General features: G+C 41.1%; 1 protein-coding gene across 1 annotated transcript in view; it reads left to right on the top strand.

The window, feature by feature from the left end:
• Positions 1–20,091, top strand: part of KIAA0825 (KIAA0825 ortholog) — a 386,922-nt gene that overhangs the window by 155,122 nt on the left and 211,709 nt on the right. The window contains exon 15 of the mRNA XM_090276495.1: positions 7,701–7,880. Coding sequence (XP_090132621.1) covers positions 7,701–7,880 — 180 coding nt within the window. The remainder of the gene's footprint in view (positions 1–7,700; positions 7,881–20,091) is intronic.

The raw sequence follows: 20,091 nt of genomic DNA, 5'->3' as shown, positions 1-20,091 counted from the left end.
ATCACATTCACCTCATAAGAGTTTTTATGAGGATCAAGTAAAATGGGAAAATGTATGCTTGCATCATTGTGGATATTTAGTAAAGACCTGTGTCCCATCTCACTATAATCATAGTCCTGAATCGAGATGTGGGTATTCAAAAGATGTTCAGTGTTTATTTGGGTACTGAAGAAAGGAACATAGAATAAGTTGTTAGTGCTGCACCTCAATTTGTATACAAGCATTTTAGAATGTAAAGCAAGAAAATAATTCCCAGGATAAAACTCGGGAAAGAAGAGCCCTAAAAATAATGATTTTTTTTTTTTTTTTGGTCTTCATATATGTAAGACCCATTACATGAGATTTTCTTTTTTTAACTTCAAAACTTCCTGAAATAAGAATAATTTAAGGGGAAAAAGTAATAAGTAATATTTAATTGAAAGCATAAATAAATGGCAGGCCTTCCTATCTATTGTTATCCTCTTATGAACAAACTGCAAGATTTTCAAAACTAATTTTCAAGAAAGGTTTCAATTTTATCTTTATTAATTTCCATAGTGAACTAGGCTGTGACATCCAAATTTAGTGCCTCCCTAAAGCGATTTTCATGTGCTACTCTACCCCTTTTTTCTTGGGTATTAATTCATTGGTCTAGTGTTTTATGTTTTGAGCACCTGTGTTATATATATTGGTGCACTTTCTCCCATACCTGTGTCTAAAGTGAGGCCTTCTGTCTCCCTTTGGTTAAGGATGCTTATTAGTGCTTGGTTAATTCTGCATCCCTAAGCTCATGGCACACTGTTCTACAACATTGCTGCCAAATCCACTTCAGTGACTCAGCAGGAGCTTGTCATTATCAACATTCCAGTAGAAAGTAAAAATTAAGCAGTCTTGGAAAACAGAGAGCTAGTGTACCATATACTTGTAAATCTTTGGTAGCAATAAACAAGAATCTCCTGTTGGGTTGGGGGTGGAGGTCCTCCGCTGACTCCACCCTTCCTTTGAAGCACTAACAAGTTCATTTCTCAAAAGGAGTTTAAAATAATGACTGCAATGAAAAGAGCCCTCAGTGTTATTGAAAATACAATCTGTTTCCAAATCTTACATTTGTTTACATAATGTATCAACCATTTGATAGATAAAGGAGAAGACAGATGGAATTCAAAATAGCAGCTTTATTTTTGTTAAAACCTAGGTCAGAGAATACAGCGTTAAATATGTGACTTGTCAACACTGCTCTCCAGGATAAGCTTGTCTCTCCATCCCTCCAACTGCCCTAACTTCCCCCCTCACCACCCACTAAACCCCCAACAGAGGTGAAAACCACAGGACTTCCTTCCAGGGGCAGAGTTTTCCCTGTAGACTTAACAGAGGGGAGAGCTGGCCAGAATTCAGCTCCTTGTAGTCAGGTGGGCCCCAAATGTAGAGCCATGCATGTCTATCCTCCCCCCACTCCCTCTCACCAAGCTCATCACTGAGGTTAGTCCTTCCTCACTCTTTAGAATGAGGAGTGGGAGAGACAGGAATGTGATTTATACTAAAGGGAGGACAATAACACAGTCCAGGCCTAGGTTAGATGTTGATCCAATGGGAAAATACCTCTTGGGTAAAATAATTGATTGAGGGAGTTGAGGCTAAGTGGATGACAACTGTTTGAACAATGAATACTTTAGGGAGATCTAGAACTCACAGACTTTATTCCTTTCATTACTGACAATCCCATAAAGACACTGAAGGATTTTTAAAAATTAAATAAACAAATGTCTGGTCCAGAAGCAGAGGAAAAGAAAAAGGACAGGCTAAACCTTCGTATGGAGGACAAGGGAAAGGGCTGACTTAATAACCAGGTTAAGAGCAGCCCTACATCCATGTATAGTGGATAAACATTGGGAAAGATTCCTTGGGAGTGAGTGATCTCAGCTCCAGGCCAGATGGCACAGCACAGGGTTCCAGTGCCAGGAAGATAAATCCCCATAACTTTTAGATGTAAAAACCAGTGGCAGTTGGGGCAGTGGAAGGAACTGCCTGATTTTCAGTAGACTCCACTTAAAGAGCCCTCTTGGACTTAAAACATGTGCAGACCTACCCTCTCTGGAATCCAGTACCATGAAAATAGCTGGAAATGCACCAGCCACATGGGGTGAGTACCAGGCAAACCTCCAGAAGTCAGGTAGTGGCATTGCCCCCTCTCTGAGCCCTCCTCCCACACAGAGCCACAAAGTGGTGAAGCTGGTTGCCCCACTCTGACAATTAACCAAGGCTCCTCCCCATGAAATTTACAGGTGTCTTTGCTACAATAGGCCACACTACTAAGACAGGGAGTCAAAGCAGCTCTAAATACACAAAAATACACACAAAAAATAAAACACAGGGAGGCTGCCAAATTGAGGAGGCAAAGAAATATGACCCAAATGAAAGAACAGAACAATTCCCCCCTCCAAAGAACTAAATTCATACTAAATAACCAACCCAGCAGACGAAGAGTTCAAAACATTGGTGATCAGAATGCTCAGAGAACTCACTGAGTACAGCAACAAAATAAAAAAGACCCAGGCAGAAATGAAGGTTACACTAAGTGAAATAAAGAAAAATCTACAGGGAACCAACAGTGGAGGGGACAAAGCCAGGATTCAGATCAATGATTTGAAACAAGGAAGAAATAAGCACTCAACCAGAACAGCAAGAAGAAGAAAGATATCAAAAAAATGAGGATAGTGTGAGGAGCCTCTGGGACATCTCCAAACATACCAACATCTGAATCATAAAGATTCCAGAAGAAGAGGAAGAGCAAGACATTGAAAACTTATTTGAAAAAATAATGATAGAAAATTTCCCTAATATGGTGAAGGAAATAGACATACAAATCCAGGAAGCATAGAGAGCCCCAAACAAGTAGGACCCAAAGAGGACCACACCAAGACACATCATAATTAAAATGCCAAAGGCTAAAGATAAAAGAGAGAATCTTAAAAGCAGCAAGAGAAAAGCAGACAGTTACCTACAACGGAGTTCCTGTAAGACTGTCAGCTGATTTCTCAAAAGAAACTTTGCAGGCAAGAAGGGATTGGCAAGAAATAGTCAAAGTGATAAAAAGCAAGAACCTACAACCAAGATCACTCTATAAATCAAAGCTATCATTTAGAATGGAAGGGCAGATAAACTGCTTTCCAGACAAGATAAAGCTAAAGGAATTCATCATCACCAAGCCATTACTACAGGGAATGTTAAAAGGACTTATTTAAGAATAAGAAGAAGATCAAGCTATGAACATTAAAATGGCAACAAATTCACACTATCAACAACTAAATCTAAAAAAAAGTTTTAAATTAAGCAAACAACCAGAACAAGAGCAGAATCATAGATATGGAGATCATTTGGAGGGCTATCAGTGGGGAGGAAGAAGAAGGATAATGGGGGAAAGGGTACAAGGAATTTAGAAGCATCGTGGGAAGGTACAAAATAGACAGGGTTATGTTCAGAATAGTATAGGAAATGGAGAAGCCAAAGAACTTAAGTGCACAACCCATGGACATGAGGGGGGTTGCTAGAGGGAATGGGAGTACCAGGCGGAGGGAGGCAAAGAGGGAAGAATTGGGACAACTGTGATAGCATAATCAATAAAATACATTTTAAAATAAAGAAACAACCAATGAATGCACAAACAAGTGGAACAACAAATTGATGTCTCTCTCTCTCCCTTCTCTAAAATCAATAACTAATTTTTTAACACAAAAACCAAGCAGGTTAAAATTATAAAACTCTCACTGAGTCTTCTTGAAAGGAATAGGGGACATTTCAATGAAAGAGAACATAGAAGTCTATCCTAATAATGGAGGAAATTTAGAAGCTGAAGAAAAAAAATGCTTGTGGGTGAACATCTGACAAAGGTGTTGATTGTCACCAGGTTTCTAGGGCACAGACCTTAGAAACATCTGGAACTAACTGGGGGATCACTCTCCAACCAGGCCTTCTTAGATGGCGGGTGAGGTCTTGGAATATTGGTGATAATGGGAAATATAAATCTTGATAAGTAAGGCATAGATTATAGAGGATTTAAAAGGCATCCAGAGGAGTTTAGATTGAATGTATATTCTGAGGAGTGTTTTGATGAAAACAAGAGGTAAATAAAACCTAAACTATATTAACAGTGTCAGGGAGAGAGAAGAAATGGGGCTTCAGTGATCTTCATTTATCTGGTCACCTTAGTTATTATAGAGATGACTTTTGTCCCTGTTCAAGGGGTACCTCCTGAGTACAGCAGTCAGATGTGTCTTGGAATCTCTGATGAGACTGAGAACCTGTGCACAGGATCCAGCTCCCCTTAGGGCCTCACCCAAACGAGCCTCCCTGAGCATTGCTGGCAAGCAAGGAGCAGGTGCTCCCCCACGCAGACCTGGAGCTTCTCTCCCCAGTTCCACTACCTCTCCTCTCCCCAAGTCCACCACACTCTCCTCTCTGTCCACCCACTAGGACACGCAGGATTCCACTTTGGTATTAGATGGCAGTGCCAATATTTTACCTTTTCTGGCCTGCAAAAAAAATGGCTATTTCATGTAGTTCAAACTATAAACTATTCAATAGATTTGACTTTTTTTTTTAAGTCCAGGGGGCAACTGACTTCAGTCTATTCAGGGTCATATAGCAAAAATCCCTGAGCAAAGTAAACAGGAATAGACTACTTTATTCCATGACAAAGGAAAATAAGGGAAAAAAAAATATCTCATTGAAGTATCTTGATACATTTATGTGGTAACAGCAGTGCTGCTACTACTACTACTTATCACTTTTTATTTTTATTATTTTTATTATAACTGTTCCCCATATCTATCCCCCTTTCTTCATCTGCACTATCATTGCATAATTCGCAGGGCCTGTGATTGTTCATGCTCTGATGATTATCTGGCTTCATCTCCCACCACCCCCCTCACATCAGTCACACTTCAGTCATGCCAGCCTACCAGCAGCTACCTGTCTTCTCCCCATGATACCACCTCTTCCATCTCCTGGAAAGGAGCTCCTCCACCTCAGCCTTGTCATGCTGATACATTTCTACTCCCCCTAAAAGACTTTGCCGACACATAATCTCCTCTGTGTGCCCACCCCCCAGTTTAAAACATGATCTTTTGTATTTCTATCATGTTTTATATTTAAGGCACTTAGACTTAAGGTGATCGAATAATTTGTCATCCAAGCTGGGACACTTTTAAGAATGAAAGGGGATGGTATTAATATTGATAATTGCACCAGAACAACAGACATAAACCAGGAATGCCCCAGGCAAACCAGGTGTATGGTCATCTTAACTTATCCTTACACTGCTGTAATGATTGTTCACACTTCTATTATCCACTCCCCCCACAAACAAGCACACATACACAGGCAGTGAATCCTGGGAAGGTATGGACATCAGCATCTAGTATAATGATGCTGCCATATTAGTTGATTGATTGATTGATTGAAACACAGGAATATTATTGGAGGGGAATATTCTAGACTAGTAAAATAGCATAGACAAAAGGAAATGGGAGGAACATTTGTAGGAAAGCAAGGAAAATAGCCTGGGTGAAATGGATGTTTGAACATTGAAGTATAATTTGGGAAAAGATTATGAAAACTCTTGATTGTTAGGCAAGGAATTTCTGACAAAGTGGAGGGACAGGGGAAGGCTTAAACAGAGGGGAATGGCATGAAAGATAACTGAGAGTTGTATGTAATGAATTGGAGGGAGGGAAGGGCAGAGTGAACTGCAGAGACTAGATAAGAAAGATAAAATTGCAAAACGTAGACTATTACTCTTTGTCATTTAACCTTTTATACTTTATGAAAATGTCAAGACTCCAGATTGCAAGTGACAGAAATTAACCTGGTTTAACCAAGAAGGAAAATTTATCTGCTCAGCTGACATCGACAGGCGTTGCTAAATTCAAGTTCTCAAATGGTGTTATCTCATTAGTAACGTTCTCTCCGTCGTTTGGTTCTGCTTCTTACTATATAGGCTTTGACCACAAAATGGTCATCAGTAGTAACTTTCAGCCTACTCTCTACCAGCATAGCAATCCCAGTTCAACAAGACACTTTACCAATAGTTCCAGCAAAAACCCTGAGGGATATTCTCAGTGGTTACCCACATATCCCTGAACTGTTAATAGGGGCCATTGGGGTTGTCATGCTCTGATTGGCCAGTACTTGGTCATTTGCCCACCCAGGTGATGGAATCAGCTTCATCCAACCAAATGAATACATGTGTGTGGGGTGGAGGGTGGGGAAGGCTGAGAATGGAGGTAGGGATAGCTCGCTTAAACTAACTTGTTTAAAAAGAGGGAGAATGATTATTAGGAAAGCAAAAACAATAAATTTCCTCTACATAAAGTCTATGGTGCATCATGAAAATCATGAAAATCATGAAGATCATGAAAATCAAATCACAGAAATGAAATTATCAAGAAGAAACGAAGTGATGATGAGCTTCTAAATGAGCATGAAAAAATACTGAATTTATTCCAAAATAATCTATATTATATTTATTTAAGATACTTAAAATGTAAGAGGTAAGATATGAGAATCATTATCTTTAATTGAGTCATTTTTTAATATCATGCTAATTAACCAAACAAAATAGAAATTATTTCACTTTTTCTAATCAAACTTATAGATAAAATACTATAAGAACTTCTGATTACTAATCTTTGAAGAAGTCATAATGGAGCCAGAGGAAGGCTGAAGAGGGCAATTAAAATGGCTATATCTTTATGGGAATTCCTAAAATAGGTTTATTGAAAACCAATTAATAAACCTCTTAATTATGAAATGATAAGACCTATGGTTTGAAAAACATGTATAAATTTATTTGTAGACCCGGTAGCGTAATTCTGAGAACATTATAAATGTGAATTTTCCATGAATTGTATGTTCTGAATAAAGGATATAGTAGTGTTCAGAACATAAATCATAAAGAGAGATACAAGGTTTCAGTTAGCTTTAAATAGATTTTAGATAACAAATGGGTATATATAGAATAACTCTATTTGGCATTTAAGTTAGACATACCTGTATTCATTTATGTATGTTTGTATATAAGATGAATAAAATACTGCACCAAATATAGTGAATATCACTTACTGGTAGGACTTAGTACAATTTTAGTTTTCTTAGTTGGATTTTTTATGATTTCTAAAACGAATGTGTATTACTTTTAAAGAGAAAAGACATCAAAAATTTTTATAAAGAGAAAAACATTTTTTAAATTATTTATTTGTTTACTTATTTTTTATTTTTAGAGAGAGGGGAAAGGAGAAAGAGAGGGAGAGAAACATCACTGTGTGGGTGCTTCTCACTCGCACCCCCAACTGGGGACCTGACGTGCAACCTAGTAATGTGCCCTAGCTGGGAATTGAACCAGCGACACTGGGCTCGCAGACCAACACTCAATCCACTGAGCCACAGCAACCAGGGCCAAGAGAAAAAACTTTTTAACATAAAAGTAAACTAGCATTGTTTTTTGAAGTGATGTCATTGTGGTATTTCTCACAGTTTTTCTTCTATGTATATCCATGTATACTCAGATACAATATTGGGTTAGATGGGCCATTGGTCTCAAAGAATGTGGCTTTTCTCTTATTATTAATCAATACATCTTTACAACATTATGTCAGGGTAAGTGATAGGAATTTAATCACATTTACTGATACCTATTTTACTAAATTATTTTTATTCTTTTTAAGAATGCAGCTTTGAAGAACAATGTTCTGATACAGAAAATAATATGAACCAAGAATCTAGCTTGGTGGAAGCCATCTTTAAAGTACTATACTATTGCAATTTTTCTCCACAAACATTTGGAAATGTATTTGTGAGCTACATGGAAGAAGAACAATTATGGGACTTTTTATACAACATTCCAGGTATGAGAAATTTAAACTTTTAAAAGAAGCATTTTAAATATAGCTAAATGTATCTTTAAAGGTATTTTAAGTTTTGCTGAGTCTGTTATTTGTAAAAGTTATCTTTTTTATTGAGTATAAAATCTTCTTCTGGAAGTCATTAGCCATTGGTTCCTATCAAAATTTAGTATACTTGGGACAAACAAGGTGAGGGGGAGGTTGATGCGAAAAATTATGTAATTCAAATTTTCTTTATTATTAGGAAGTGTTCTCTCATAAAACATTTAAATTAATATTTGCTAGAGATTATATTTTGCTATTGAACATAAAGACATTGGTAAGATATGAAAAAATATTTTGTGATTCTTGGGTGCCTTTATTCAATGAAGTCATGGACACAACTATTGGTCAATTTCCTTCAAATGTAAAAGGCATTTATTATGGTGACCATGGTGCCTATCTTTACAAGGCATCCTGTCATTCCTCTGGGGACAATGTTTTCCCGTTTGCACTGTTCTGCCTACAGCTAGAGCAGATGTTAAAGACAGAGCAGTTACTTATCTGAGTAGGACGTGTTCATGGGTTGCCCCACCTTCAGGGCTAGGTATAAAGATTCTCTCATTGCTTTCCTACCTTTAAATCTCCAATATTTAATATCTTGGGAGAACAAAGGATGAGAACTTAGTCGTTATCCTATGAGTCCATTAACCATTAACATCATTTACATGAGGCTTTCAACCTATAAGCTTTCTCTTACATTGTTTTGGAACTGCCATTTTCATAAAATATTTTCTAGGATCCATATTTTAAAAACCTAACTGGCTTGTAATCATGGTTTCATTCTTTTGACTCTCCTTTAGACTCTACTTGAATATCTTTTTATCTATTTTAAAGTCATATTACGTCTTCTTTTGTTCATTATCTCTGCAAAATAGCAATAGATGACTTTATGTAATGATTTCAAAAATCTGAATCTATCCCATGAAGATTCTGTAGTAATTATCTCCTTTTAAAGTTTTATCTCCTAGTTTTCATGCATTCTCTCATTGCTTCCTCTTTAACCAAAGAAGGGTAATTTTCTAGTTAAATAGAATGAATTACTTCTGATGTAGACTTAACTGAACTGAAAGAAAAACAATTTTGAAAGCCCATTCACCCCCTGCTGGTTTTAGTTGCTTCTGGTGAAGAGCTGAATTCTCTCACAAGATCGTAAAGAATTGGTGACTCACATGCTTCAACCATTATTTAGCCTTCAGTTCTTAAGTTCTTGAATGATATGACACTCAGCACAAAAATGTACTGAAAATGACCTAGAAAATATCAGTGGACTACAGATGCTGGCATGAGAAAGCAAAACTACTACTTGGTTCTAACTAGTCTTCTCTTCATCTACACATTGAGCAAATCCTTCTCCATAAGGTCAGACAAGTCTCTTTAGACAGGTATTACATATATTTATAGAGCCCAAATTGTGTAGGGAGTCTCACGGGAACAAAACTTCAAATTGGTGAATCGTCCTTCGTCTTTATACAAGTTGTTTTTACATTTATTTATTTATTTATTTATTTATTTATTTATTTTATGTGGTTGCTCCAGGATTTACAATATGTCTTTAACTCATCAATTTACCTTTTAATAATATTATAGTACTTCACATCTAATGTAAGAACTTTATAATCGTCGTCGTCGGCAGCCGTCCGTCTCGAGAGACGATGGCGTAGCTTCTTGAGAGTCTATCTGCACCGCCGAGAATGGCTGTGCAGTCCGATTCGGGAGTGACAATCCCTGCCGCACTTGGTACAGGTGAAGGCAGATGGCTGTTGTTGCTGCTGCTGACGCTGCTTCCGCCTCGATCTTTTCTGGACCGCCTCCTCGTTGCGCGCAGCCTCTGCGCAGGACGTACCTTGCCTGACCGCGAGCCTCCAGGCTAGGCGGTCGTCTGCTTGAACTTCCCATGTGTTGAGATTGATGGAGCATTGTGTCATGTCCTTTTTGCAGATGTCTTTGAACCGCAGTTTTGGGTGCCCTGTCATCCTCTTGCCTTCTGCTAGCTCGCCGTAGAGGAGGTCTTTGGGGATACGGCCTGCATCCATTCTTTTGACATGGCCGAGCCACCTGAGGCGTCTCTCGCTAAGAACTGCATGCAAACTGCTCATATTGGCTCGCTTCAGCACCTCGGTGTTGGGGACCTTATCCTGCCAGGCGACATGCAGGACGCGTCGCAGGCACCTCATGTGGAAGCTGTTGAGTTTCCTTTCGTGCCTTGCGTAGGTGGTCCACGTCTCGCTGCCATAGAGGAGAGTGCTGAGTACGCAGGCTTGGTAGATGCGCAGTCTGGTTTTCTCAGTGAGGCTGGAATTGTTCCACGCTCGCCGGTTCAGTCTGGCCATAACTGTGGCTGCCCTGGCGATTCTCCGGTTGACCTCCAAGTCGACTGACAGAGAGCTCGAGATGGTGGACCCGAGGTAAGTGAAGTCGTTGACAACCTCCAGGGTGTATCCGTCGATGGTGATGCATGGGGGAGTCCCCGTGCCTTGAGCCATAACATTCGTCTTCGTCAGGCTGATGGCTAGTCCGAACTCCTTGCATGTGTGGGAAAGGCAAGTGACTAGCTGCTGGAGTCCCTCTTCGGAGTGTGATGTCAAAGCTGCGTCGTCGGCGAAGAGCATCTCACGGATGAGCACCTCTTTGACTTTGGTCTTGGCTCGTAGACGGGCCAGGTTGTAGAGCTTGCCATCGGATCTGGTGTGAATGAAGACACCCTCGCTGCAGTCCTTAAAGGCGTATTGGAGGAGCATGGAGAAGAAGATTCCGAACAGCGTAGGCGCGAGGACGCAGCCCTGCTTTACTCCGCTGCTGACTGGGAAGGCCTCAGAGGTTGCGCCGTTGTAGGACACCGTGCTGTGCATGTTGTCGTGAAAGGACATGACCACAGCAAGCAGATGTGGTGGACAGCCAATCTTCCGTAGCAAGCTGAAGAGTCTGCTTCGACTGACCAGATCAAACGCCTTCGTGAGGTCAATAAAGGCGAGGTAGAGTGGTTTATGCTGCTCGTGACACTTCTCCTGCAGCTGGCGTAGGGAGAAGATCATGTCCACTGTTGAGCGGCCAGCTCTGAAGCCACACTGGGACTCTGGGTAGACGCGGGAAGCAAGGGTCTGCAGGCGGGCAAGAGCGACCCGGGCGAATACTTTGCCAACGACGCTGAGGAGAGAGATGCCCCGGTAGTTGTTGCAGTCGCTGCGGTCTCCTTTGTTCTTGTACATGGTGATAATGTTGGCATCTCTCATATCCTGGGGGATGTAACCCTCCCTCCAGCAGAGACAGAGTAGATGGTGGAGCGGCTGTAGCAGGACTGGTTTCCCGCTCTTTAGGATTTCTGGAGGGATTCCGTCGCTTCCTGGTGCTTTCCCGCAAGCGAGGCGGTCGATGGCTTTGCCGAGCTCTGCCGCAGTAGGTGGGGTGTCTAGCTCCTCCATGACTGGTAGGTCTGGGATGGCGTTAAGAGCAGTGTCTGTTACGGTGTTCTTCGTTGCGTACAGCTCGAGGTAGTGCTCGGTCCACCGCCGCATTTGCTGTTCTTGGTCAGTGATGACCTCACCTGTCTTGGACTTAAGGGGGGCGATCTTGGAGGGGATTGGGCCTGTTGCCTTCTTGATACCCTCATACATTCCTCGTGCGTTGCCTATATCGGCGGCTTCCTGGATGCTTCTGCACAGGTTTAGCCAATAGGTGTTGGCACAGTGGCGGGCGGTCTTCTGGACTTTGTTCCTGGCAGCCCGTAGAGCTTGAAGTGTACTGGGAGTGGGCGTGACCTTGTAAGCCAGTAGGGCCTTCCTCTTAGCCTCGATCACGGGTTCCATTTCTTCCCAGTGAGCCTCGTACCAGTCAGCGTTCTTCCGCTCTTTCTTCCCGTAAGCAATAATGGCGGAGTTGTATATGGCGTCGCGGAGACGTGGCCAATTGGATTCGATAATGTCATCTGCCGCCACTCCCTCGCCGAGTGCATCTTCCATCTTGTTGATGAATTGCTGGGTCTTAACTGGGTTGCTGGCACAACTGGTGTTGATGCGTGGGCGACCCTTCATCTTGGAGTGGTGCAACCTCTTCGGCATTATGCGCACCTTGCTTACCACGAGGGCATGGTCCGTGTTGCAGTCTGCACTGTGGTAGCTGCGGGTGAGGAGGGTGCTGCCAATATCCGTTCTTCTGGTGATGACGAGGTCAAGCTGGTGCCAATGACGGGAGCGGGGGTGCCTCCATGACACCTGGTGGATCTCTTTGCACTTGAAGAATGTGTTTGTCACGCACAGGCCGTGGTGACACAAAAGCTCAAGCAGTCGCTGACCATTCTCATTGATCTTTCCTCTCCCAAAGTTTCCAAGGCAGGTGGGCCAGGCCATGTGGTCGGCTCCTACTCTTGCGTTGAAGTCTCCAAGGAGATAGAGAGCGTTACTTCTGGGAATCTTGGATAACGCTTCGTCCAGTGCATGGTAGAACAGTTCTTTCTCTTCGGTGGTGGCGCAGAGGGTTGGGGCATACGCGCTAAGAATGCTGACTGGGCCGAAAGTTGTTGACAATCGGAGGGTAAGTAATCTCTCTGTGCCTCCTGTGGGTGGCTCTATGGAGTTAACAAGCGTGTTCTTCACAGCGAACCCAACACCGTGCTGTCTTGGTTGGTCCGGAGACTTCCCTTGCCAGTAGAAGGTGTAGTTGGTTTCTCTGATAGTTCCGTTGTCGGCCAACCGGGTCTCCTGTAGAGCCGCAATGTCGATGTTTAGTCGTGCCAGTTCCCTATCGATGACAGCGGTTTTCCTGGCACCATTGATCCACGGAAGGTCTGCAGTAAGTCCAGGGCACATGGTCCTGATGTTCCAGCTAGCGAGGCGAAGAGCCGGAGGCTTCTTTCTTGTTGTTTGCTTGGAATTAACTGGTGCGGGTGTTTTGTGGCCCACTTTTCGAGAGGTGCCTCTCTGATCCCCACGCACCCAGTGGGGCAGGCGAGCCATGGCGAGACGGTAGCTGTCCAGTGAGGTGCGATGACCTCTCCCACCGTCAGAGGAGACCCCTGGCGCTCGTTTCCTTCGCCAATCGGATGAGCTTATAACCGGTATCTGTCTCCTCCCGTGTTGAGTCGACATCTTGCGATGACGCTGGAGTGTCCTCTCAAGTGAAACTGAAGCTACAGAGCCTGGGCAGGGTGACATGGAGGGTCTGCTGTTGCCCATGCAGCAGACCCCCCCTCTCTTCGCAGCTGAAGGGTCCAAGGGAAAGACAAAGTCAATACAGCTTGGCTTCAGGTGCGCCGCAGGAGTTGCCGGTGTTGACTACAATGTCAAACCGCCTTAGGGACTCCGGCTCCGGATTTTCTGTCGGGGTTTACTCCCTTAGCCTTTCCCCTGAAGAGGTATGCCGCAAGGTAGCGGAGGTTTTTTGGGGTCAGAGTTTTCCTTCTCTGATTTTAGAGATGTCCTTCCTCTTTCCTCCTTTACAGTCTTGAGGGCAGCATTTACAGGCTAAAATAGAAAACTGGCAGTGTAACCTTCTAAGCAGATACTACCAATACCCTGCTTGGGTATATTCACCCAACAATAAACATCTCTTAAATGTCCTCCAAGTGCCATGCCTCGAATTAGTAAATGGCAGTGCAATGGCAGCCAAACATTTGGATCAGTTTCACTAAGTAAACCACCAACACAAGTAGGTTTTTAAAACAATAGAATAGTGTCTCATTTTATTAAAAATAATAACTATTTTTAAGCAACTTACCAGCAACACTGAATAAAAACCTGGCTGTGTTTCCCACTGTTTCAACTGCTCCTCAGCTGACTTTAACACAGCAGTATCCTGACTGGTGGCCTGAGTTAAGACTTGAAGAACAACAGTGCTGGCACTATTGAGATCCATGGAAACCAATTGGCTCAGTCCGAATAGCCCGGCTCTCCAGCTTCCACTGTCCAACATGAAGTGGCGTCGGTTGGTCCCGCGCCCCACGCTTGCAAGTCCACGCGCCGCCGCCCACTGATGCCGAAAGCGGCTTCTGGGAACGCACCATGTTCTGAGTCGCAGCTCTAAACGATGCGGACGCTAGAATATCGCGTCACAGACATCCACAGCAATAAAAAAGATCAAAATACTGATACACAAAACAACACAAATGAATCTCAAAAAGCATTACGCTAAGTGAAAGAAGCAAAGCATAAAAGTCTACATGAAGTTCTAGAAAATGCAAAATTATAGAGACAGAAAGTAGATCACTGGTTGCCTTGGGCTATGGGGCTAGAGGAAAGGATGATACAACAAGACACAGGATAATTTTTAGGGAGATGGAAATGCTTTAATCTTGATTCAATAGTAGTTATGCTACCAAAAAGCAATTTGGGGTCCTGCTGCCTGCCGCCACCCTCTAGGCAAAATTCCAGAAGCAAAGGTTTGGTGATAAAGAAAGTCTATCCAGTCACAGCTTCAATTACTTAAGCCTATCAATTAAGGCTAAACTCTAACACCTGGGCCCTGCTATCATTTCCCCCTGTTTTAATCACCTTATTTCTATAGGGCTAGTTACAAACTAAAACAGCATAAAATACAAAAACTACACAACTTTGGAAGAATGACAGGCTTCTGCCTCATAGCCTGTTCCCTCTAGAACACCCAAAGAATAAACCAGGGACCCTCTGCCAGGCCAGCCCAATCCTTTAGAAAAATAGGAAGCCCCACACTTTGTTCTTCCACAGAGACACGAACTTAACAATATACAATATAATAGTATGTTTCTATTTATTCCCTCCTGTCCTTTATACTAGTTTTGTCATGCATATTATTTCTACTAATGTTATAAACCCCACAATTTATTGTTTTATTTTTGTTTCAGTCAATTATATTTTAAAGAAATTAAAAATGAAAAGTCTTTTACATTTATCCACATATTTAGCATTACTGGTACTCTTTTATTGCTATAGATCTGAGTTTCTAACAGGTATTATTTTCCTTCTAACTGAAATAATTCCTTTAACATTTCTTATAGTACAAATTGTCTGCCATCAAGTTATCTTAGCTTCTGATTGCATGAAATAAGTAGTTTTCCTTCATATTTAAAATATTTTTATTAGATATAGAATTCTGAGTTAAGAGGTTTTTTTTGTTCTTTTCCTTTTTCATTCAGTACTTTAAAGATGTCATTCTATTACCTTCTGGTTTATATTGTTCCTAATGATAAATCAGTTAATATTAAAGTATTATTCCTTTTATGTAATGTGTCTTCTTTTTGTAGTTGATCTTTAATATTTTCATCTTTATCACTACTTTCCAACAATTTTATTTCATTGTATTTTATTTTAATTTTCTTTGTATTTACTCTGCTTAGGGTTTGTTGAGTTTCTTGGATCTGAGGATGTTTAGTTTTTATCATATTTGGAAATATTTCAACCATTCTTTCTCAGGAGCATTTATCTTTTGTCCTCTCTACCACCAGTTTTTTTCTGGGACTCCCATTCCATGTATACTAGACCTTTTGTTATTTTCCATATGCCACTGAAGCTGTATTCTTTTCAGAATATTGTTGTTATTGTTGTTTGCTTCCGTTTTTAGCCTTCTTTTTCTTTGTGTTTTGATTTGGATATTTTCTATTATCTCAAGTTCAGTGGCTTTTTATTCTTCAGTTTCTAAATTGCTATTCAGACCATCCAGTGAATTTTTATTCCAGGTATTTTTAATTTGTAGCAATTTCATTTAGTTCCTTTTTATATTTTGAGTATCTCTCCTCATGTTAAAATCCTTGTACATGTGTATGAAGTCTGTTTTAAACCCTTGTTTTCTCATTTCATCTCTGTCATTTTGGGATATGTTTCTATTGACTGGTTTTTCTTCTGATTATGGATTACAGTTTTTTGTTTTTCTTTTTTACATGTTTATTAATTTTTTATTGTATATCAGATGTTATGAGTGTTATATTGTTTTTTTTTTTTTTTTAAGTATATTTTATTGATTATATTGTTACAATAGTTCCAATTTTTTTTTTTCCCCTTTGCTCCCCTCCGCCCAGCACCCCCCTTCCCCAACAATCCCCTCTCCAAGTCCATGCCCATGGGTCGTACATACAAGCTCTCCCGCCTCACCCTTTCATATATTCTTCTTCTTCTTTTTTTAAAATTAATTAATTAATTAGTTAAATATTTTAACAATAAAAAATAACAATTCCTCCCTCTCAGACTTAAGACCCTTTACAATCTTATAAAGGACAATGGATGAAGGTCTCGAGCTCCTCTAGCTGCTTCAAGCTGGACATGGTCGTCGTCCTACCTACCCGTGGGTCAAGAAATCCCTAATAAGAGTGGGGATGTGGAGGGGAGGGTGGCCTTCCCACAAGGGGAAGGATCGTGCAGACTCCAGGTCGGTTGGCTGTCTCTGGACAACGGCATGCTTGGTTTGACAGGCTGGCATCCTTGTTGTATTCTGGGGGCAACAGGGTTAAAGGACATCATTTAATCCGTAACCACTAGATGACAAAAGACAGGTATTAATTTTTCAATGTCCCACATTAGGGAAAAGAAGGGCTTCTTTGGAGGAAGGTGTGCCAGGTACATCTCACCTGTCCAAAACCCTTTTGCCCATTATACTTATTTTGGACTGAGGGAAATATTTTAGGTTTCCCCCATCTCAGGCCTCTGGGCTTTTTCTGTCCAAGCCATTAGGATAGAAAAGAGAAACCAGTTTTAAAGTGAAGCCCACAGACCACCCCGTTCTTCACCAACCCAGCCACTTAGTTCAGCCAAACCATTGAGTCTCAGGAGGCAGCAATGCAGACAGGATTAAGTGAGGCCTATGCATACAGATAATCACTCAGGTAATGAGATTGTAGGCTTATGCCCTTTGAAAACAGAAAACACATGTTAATTTATGTAACATAACCCACATACAAGTCTCTAAATCTGTAGGACTGTCTTATCGGAAGGAAAATCCTTGTCCTTCTAATATTCGCTGAACTTGCATTTCTATTCTTTATATTTTTATTCCCCCCCCACTAAAAAATTTTCTGTTTGTTTGTTTTTCCACTACAGTTGTCTCACTTTTTTTCCCCCTCTTGCTTCCCTGCACCCTGCCCCCCTCCACAGTCAGTCCCCACCCAGTTGTCCATGTCCATGGGTCATTCATACATGTTCTTTGACTAGACCCTTCCCCTTCTTACCCCTTCTCTCCCTCCCATCTCCCCCTTTGTTACTGTTAGTTTATTCCTTGTTTACATACCTCTGGTTCAATTTTGCTCATTTGTTTGTGTTGTTCATTAGTTTCCTGTAACAGGTGACAGCATAAGGTAATTTTCTTTTGTTGCCTGGCTTATTTCGCTAAGCATAATTCTCTCTAGTTCCAATCATGTTGTTGCAAATGGTAGAAGTTCCTTCTTTCTTTCAGTACTTATTCATTGTCATTTTCCCCCTTTGTACTCGTGTTCCTCTCTGTCTCTCTGTTTCCTCATCTTCTTAAAGCAGACCCTTTAGCATCTCTTGCAATGCTGGTTTGGTGGAGATGTATTCTTTTAGCCTTCTTTTGTCTTGGAAACTCCTTATTTCACCTTCCATTTTGAATGAAAGCCTTGCTGGGTAGAGTATTCTTGGTTGTAGGCCTTTGTTTTTCATTGCTTGGAATATTTTTTGCCATTCCCTTCTGGCTTGTAGTGTTTCTGCTGAGAAATCTGATGATAGCCTTATTGGAGCTCCCTTGTATGTTATTAGTTGTTTCTCTCTTGCTGCTTTTAGGATTCTCTCTTTGTCTTTGAATGTTGGCATTTTAATTATGATGTATCTTGAAGTGGGCCTGTTGGGGTTCATCTTCATTGGGACCCTCTGTGCTTCCTGGACTTGCGTGACTCTTTCTCTCGTCATGTTAGGAAAGTTTTCTGTCATTAGTTTTTCAAAGAGGTTTTCTATCCCTTGCTCTTCTTCTTCTCCTTCTGGAATTCCTATGATACGGATATTATTACGTTTCATGTTGTCCTGCAGCTGTCTTAGAACCTCTTCCGTCTTGTTCAGTCTTTTTTCATTTTGTTGCATTGTCTGGGAGTTTTTGTGTAGGTTGTCCTCCAGCTCGCTGATCCGATCTTCTGCTTCCTCTAGCCTGCTTTTAATTCCTTCTACTGTGTTCTTCAATTCAGAGATCGTATTTTTCATTTCCTCCTGGCTCTTATTGATAGCTTCTATGTCCTTTTTCATGCTCACGTAATTTTCTGTGAGTTCCTTGTAGTTTTTCTGGAGTTCTTTGAAGTTTCCGCTGAGCTCATTCAGCTTCTCCATAATCCATGTTTTGAATTCCATATCTGATAGTTCGCTCCCCTCTATTTCATTTAGCACTCTTTCTGGGGATTCTACCTTTCCTTTTGATGGGAGGTTGTTTCTCTGTCTCCCCATTTTTTTGACTCCTATTGTTTGTTGGTGCTTCTTGGAATGATCTGCACTTCCTGGATCTGCCTCTGGTGGCGTCAGATCATGTACCAGTCTGGCCCTAGGCAGCCTGTTGGAGACTTCCAGGGATCTACTGCTGTTGTCTGTCTTCTTTGATTGTTAATCTATTCAATCTGTGATTAGCTGTCGGGCTTAAGGACTGTGGGTGTGGCAGCTTAATTCCTGTAGGCAGGGCTTTTGCTTCCCCTCAGGCTGACGCCACTTGGAGGGGAATGGTCTACCCGCAGTACTGGGGATGAGTCAGCACTGGGACCCAGTCAGCTGCTCCTCCAGTTCTCCCCTCAAAGCCACCGTGCCAAATTCTCCCCAAGTGTCTCCAGTCCTCTCTGCCTTCCCTCTGCTTGAGCCCAGGGTAAGTGGTGGCCAAAATATTTTCGTATGTGATCCACTTAAGAGCTCTTTTTCTCCTGCTGTTTCTCTCCGGCTAGCAAGAAAGCCTGTGGCTTTTCGCTTTTCACAGCTGATACTATTTTACTTTCCACTCTGTCGCTGTAGGCTGGGAAGCCCAGCTGGGGGTTTAGACCCTGCCCTTCTCAGGGGGAATCCCCGGCTGCTGAGCTGTTTCTCAGCCCCTTCAGCTGCCACCCGTGGGAGCCCAGCCAGCCCTTCCACGTCTCCGCACTCCCTACCGGTCACGTTGTGATGTAGCGGCCTTTTCTGTCTCTCCGTGGTTATAAGACTTCTCTCCAGCTGGTGTTCGGTTCGTTATTCCAGATGATTTCTCCAAAATTACATTGTAAATCCAGACTAGTTCTAGGAGGAAGTTAGTGTAGCTTCCACTTACTCCTCCGCCATCTTGTTTCTCCTATATTGTTAAGTATATAAATTTTTTTCATCCTTTATAGATTTTGTTTTTACTAATAGTTGTGTTACTTGTAGATTTTCTAATAATGAACCAGCTTTGCACGTCTTGGATAAAATCCACTTGGTTAAGATTAATAATTCTTTTCCAGATTTTTTGGATTCAATTTTTGAATATTTTGTATTTTTGCATCTATGTTAATGACACATATTAGTCTATAGCTTTCTTTTCTTGTGATGTCTTTGTCTGGTTTTGGTATTCAGGTAATGCTGGCCTCAGAATGAGTTAGGAAGTAGTCCCTCTCTTTCTATAACATATTCTGAAAGAGACTGAAGAGAATTGGTATAATTTCTTTCTTAAATGTTTAATAGAATTCACCAGTAAACCCATCAGAGCCTGGCATTTTCTGTTTGGAATGTTATTAATTATTGATTTAATTTCTTTAATGGGTATAGGTCTATTTGAACTGCCTTTATTCTTGTGTGAGTTTTGGCAGATTGTATCTTTCAAGGAATTGGTCCATTTTATCTAGGATATAAAATTTGTTGGTATAGAGTTGTTTGTAATATTCTTTTATTATCCTTTTATTTGTCCATGGTTCTGTAATGATGTTCCCTCTTTCATTTCTGGTTTTAATAGTTTGTATCCTCTGTTTTTCTTAATTTGCCCGACTAGAGGCTTATTGATTTTATCTGATCTTCTAAAAGAATAAGCTTATAGTTTTTTTTGATTCTCCCTACCAACTTACTGTTTTCAGTTTCATTGATTTCTGCTTTAATTATTATTATTTTCTTCAGCTTAATTTAGATTCAGTTTTTTCTTATTTTTCTAGATTGCTAAGGTGGAAATTTGTTAGGCTATTGATTTTAGACATTTTCTTCTTTCTATTATATTCATTCAATGCTATAAGTTTCCTTACTTTTGCTGCATCCCACAAATATTGATAAGTTGTGTTATTGTTTTCATTTAGTTGAAA

The sequence above is a fragment of the Furipterus horrens genome, unplaced genomic scaffold (assembly GCF_987537825.1).
Source record: "Furipterus horrens unplaced genomic scaffold, mFurHor1.1.pri manual_scaffold_5, whole genome shotgun sequence".
NCBI classification, from domain to species: domain Eukaryota; kingdom Metazoa; phylum Chordata; class Mammalia; order Chiroptera; family Furipteridae; genus Furipterus; species Furipterus horrens.
Note: the sequence above shows the minus strand (reverse complement) of the source record. Positions and strands in the feature narration are given on the sequence as shown.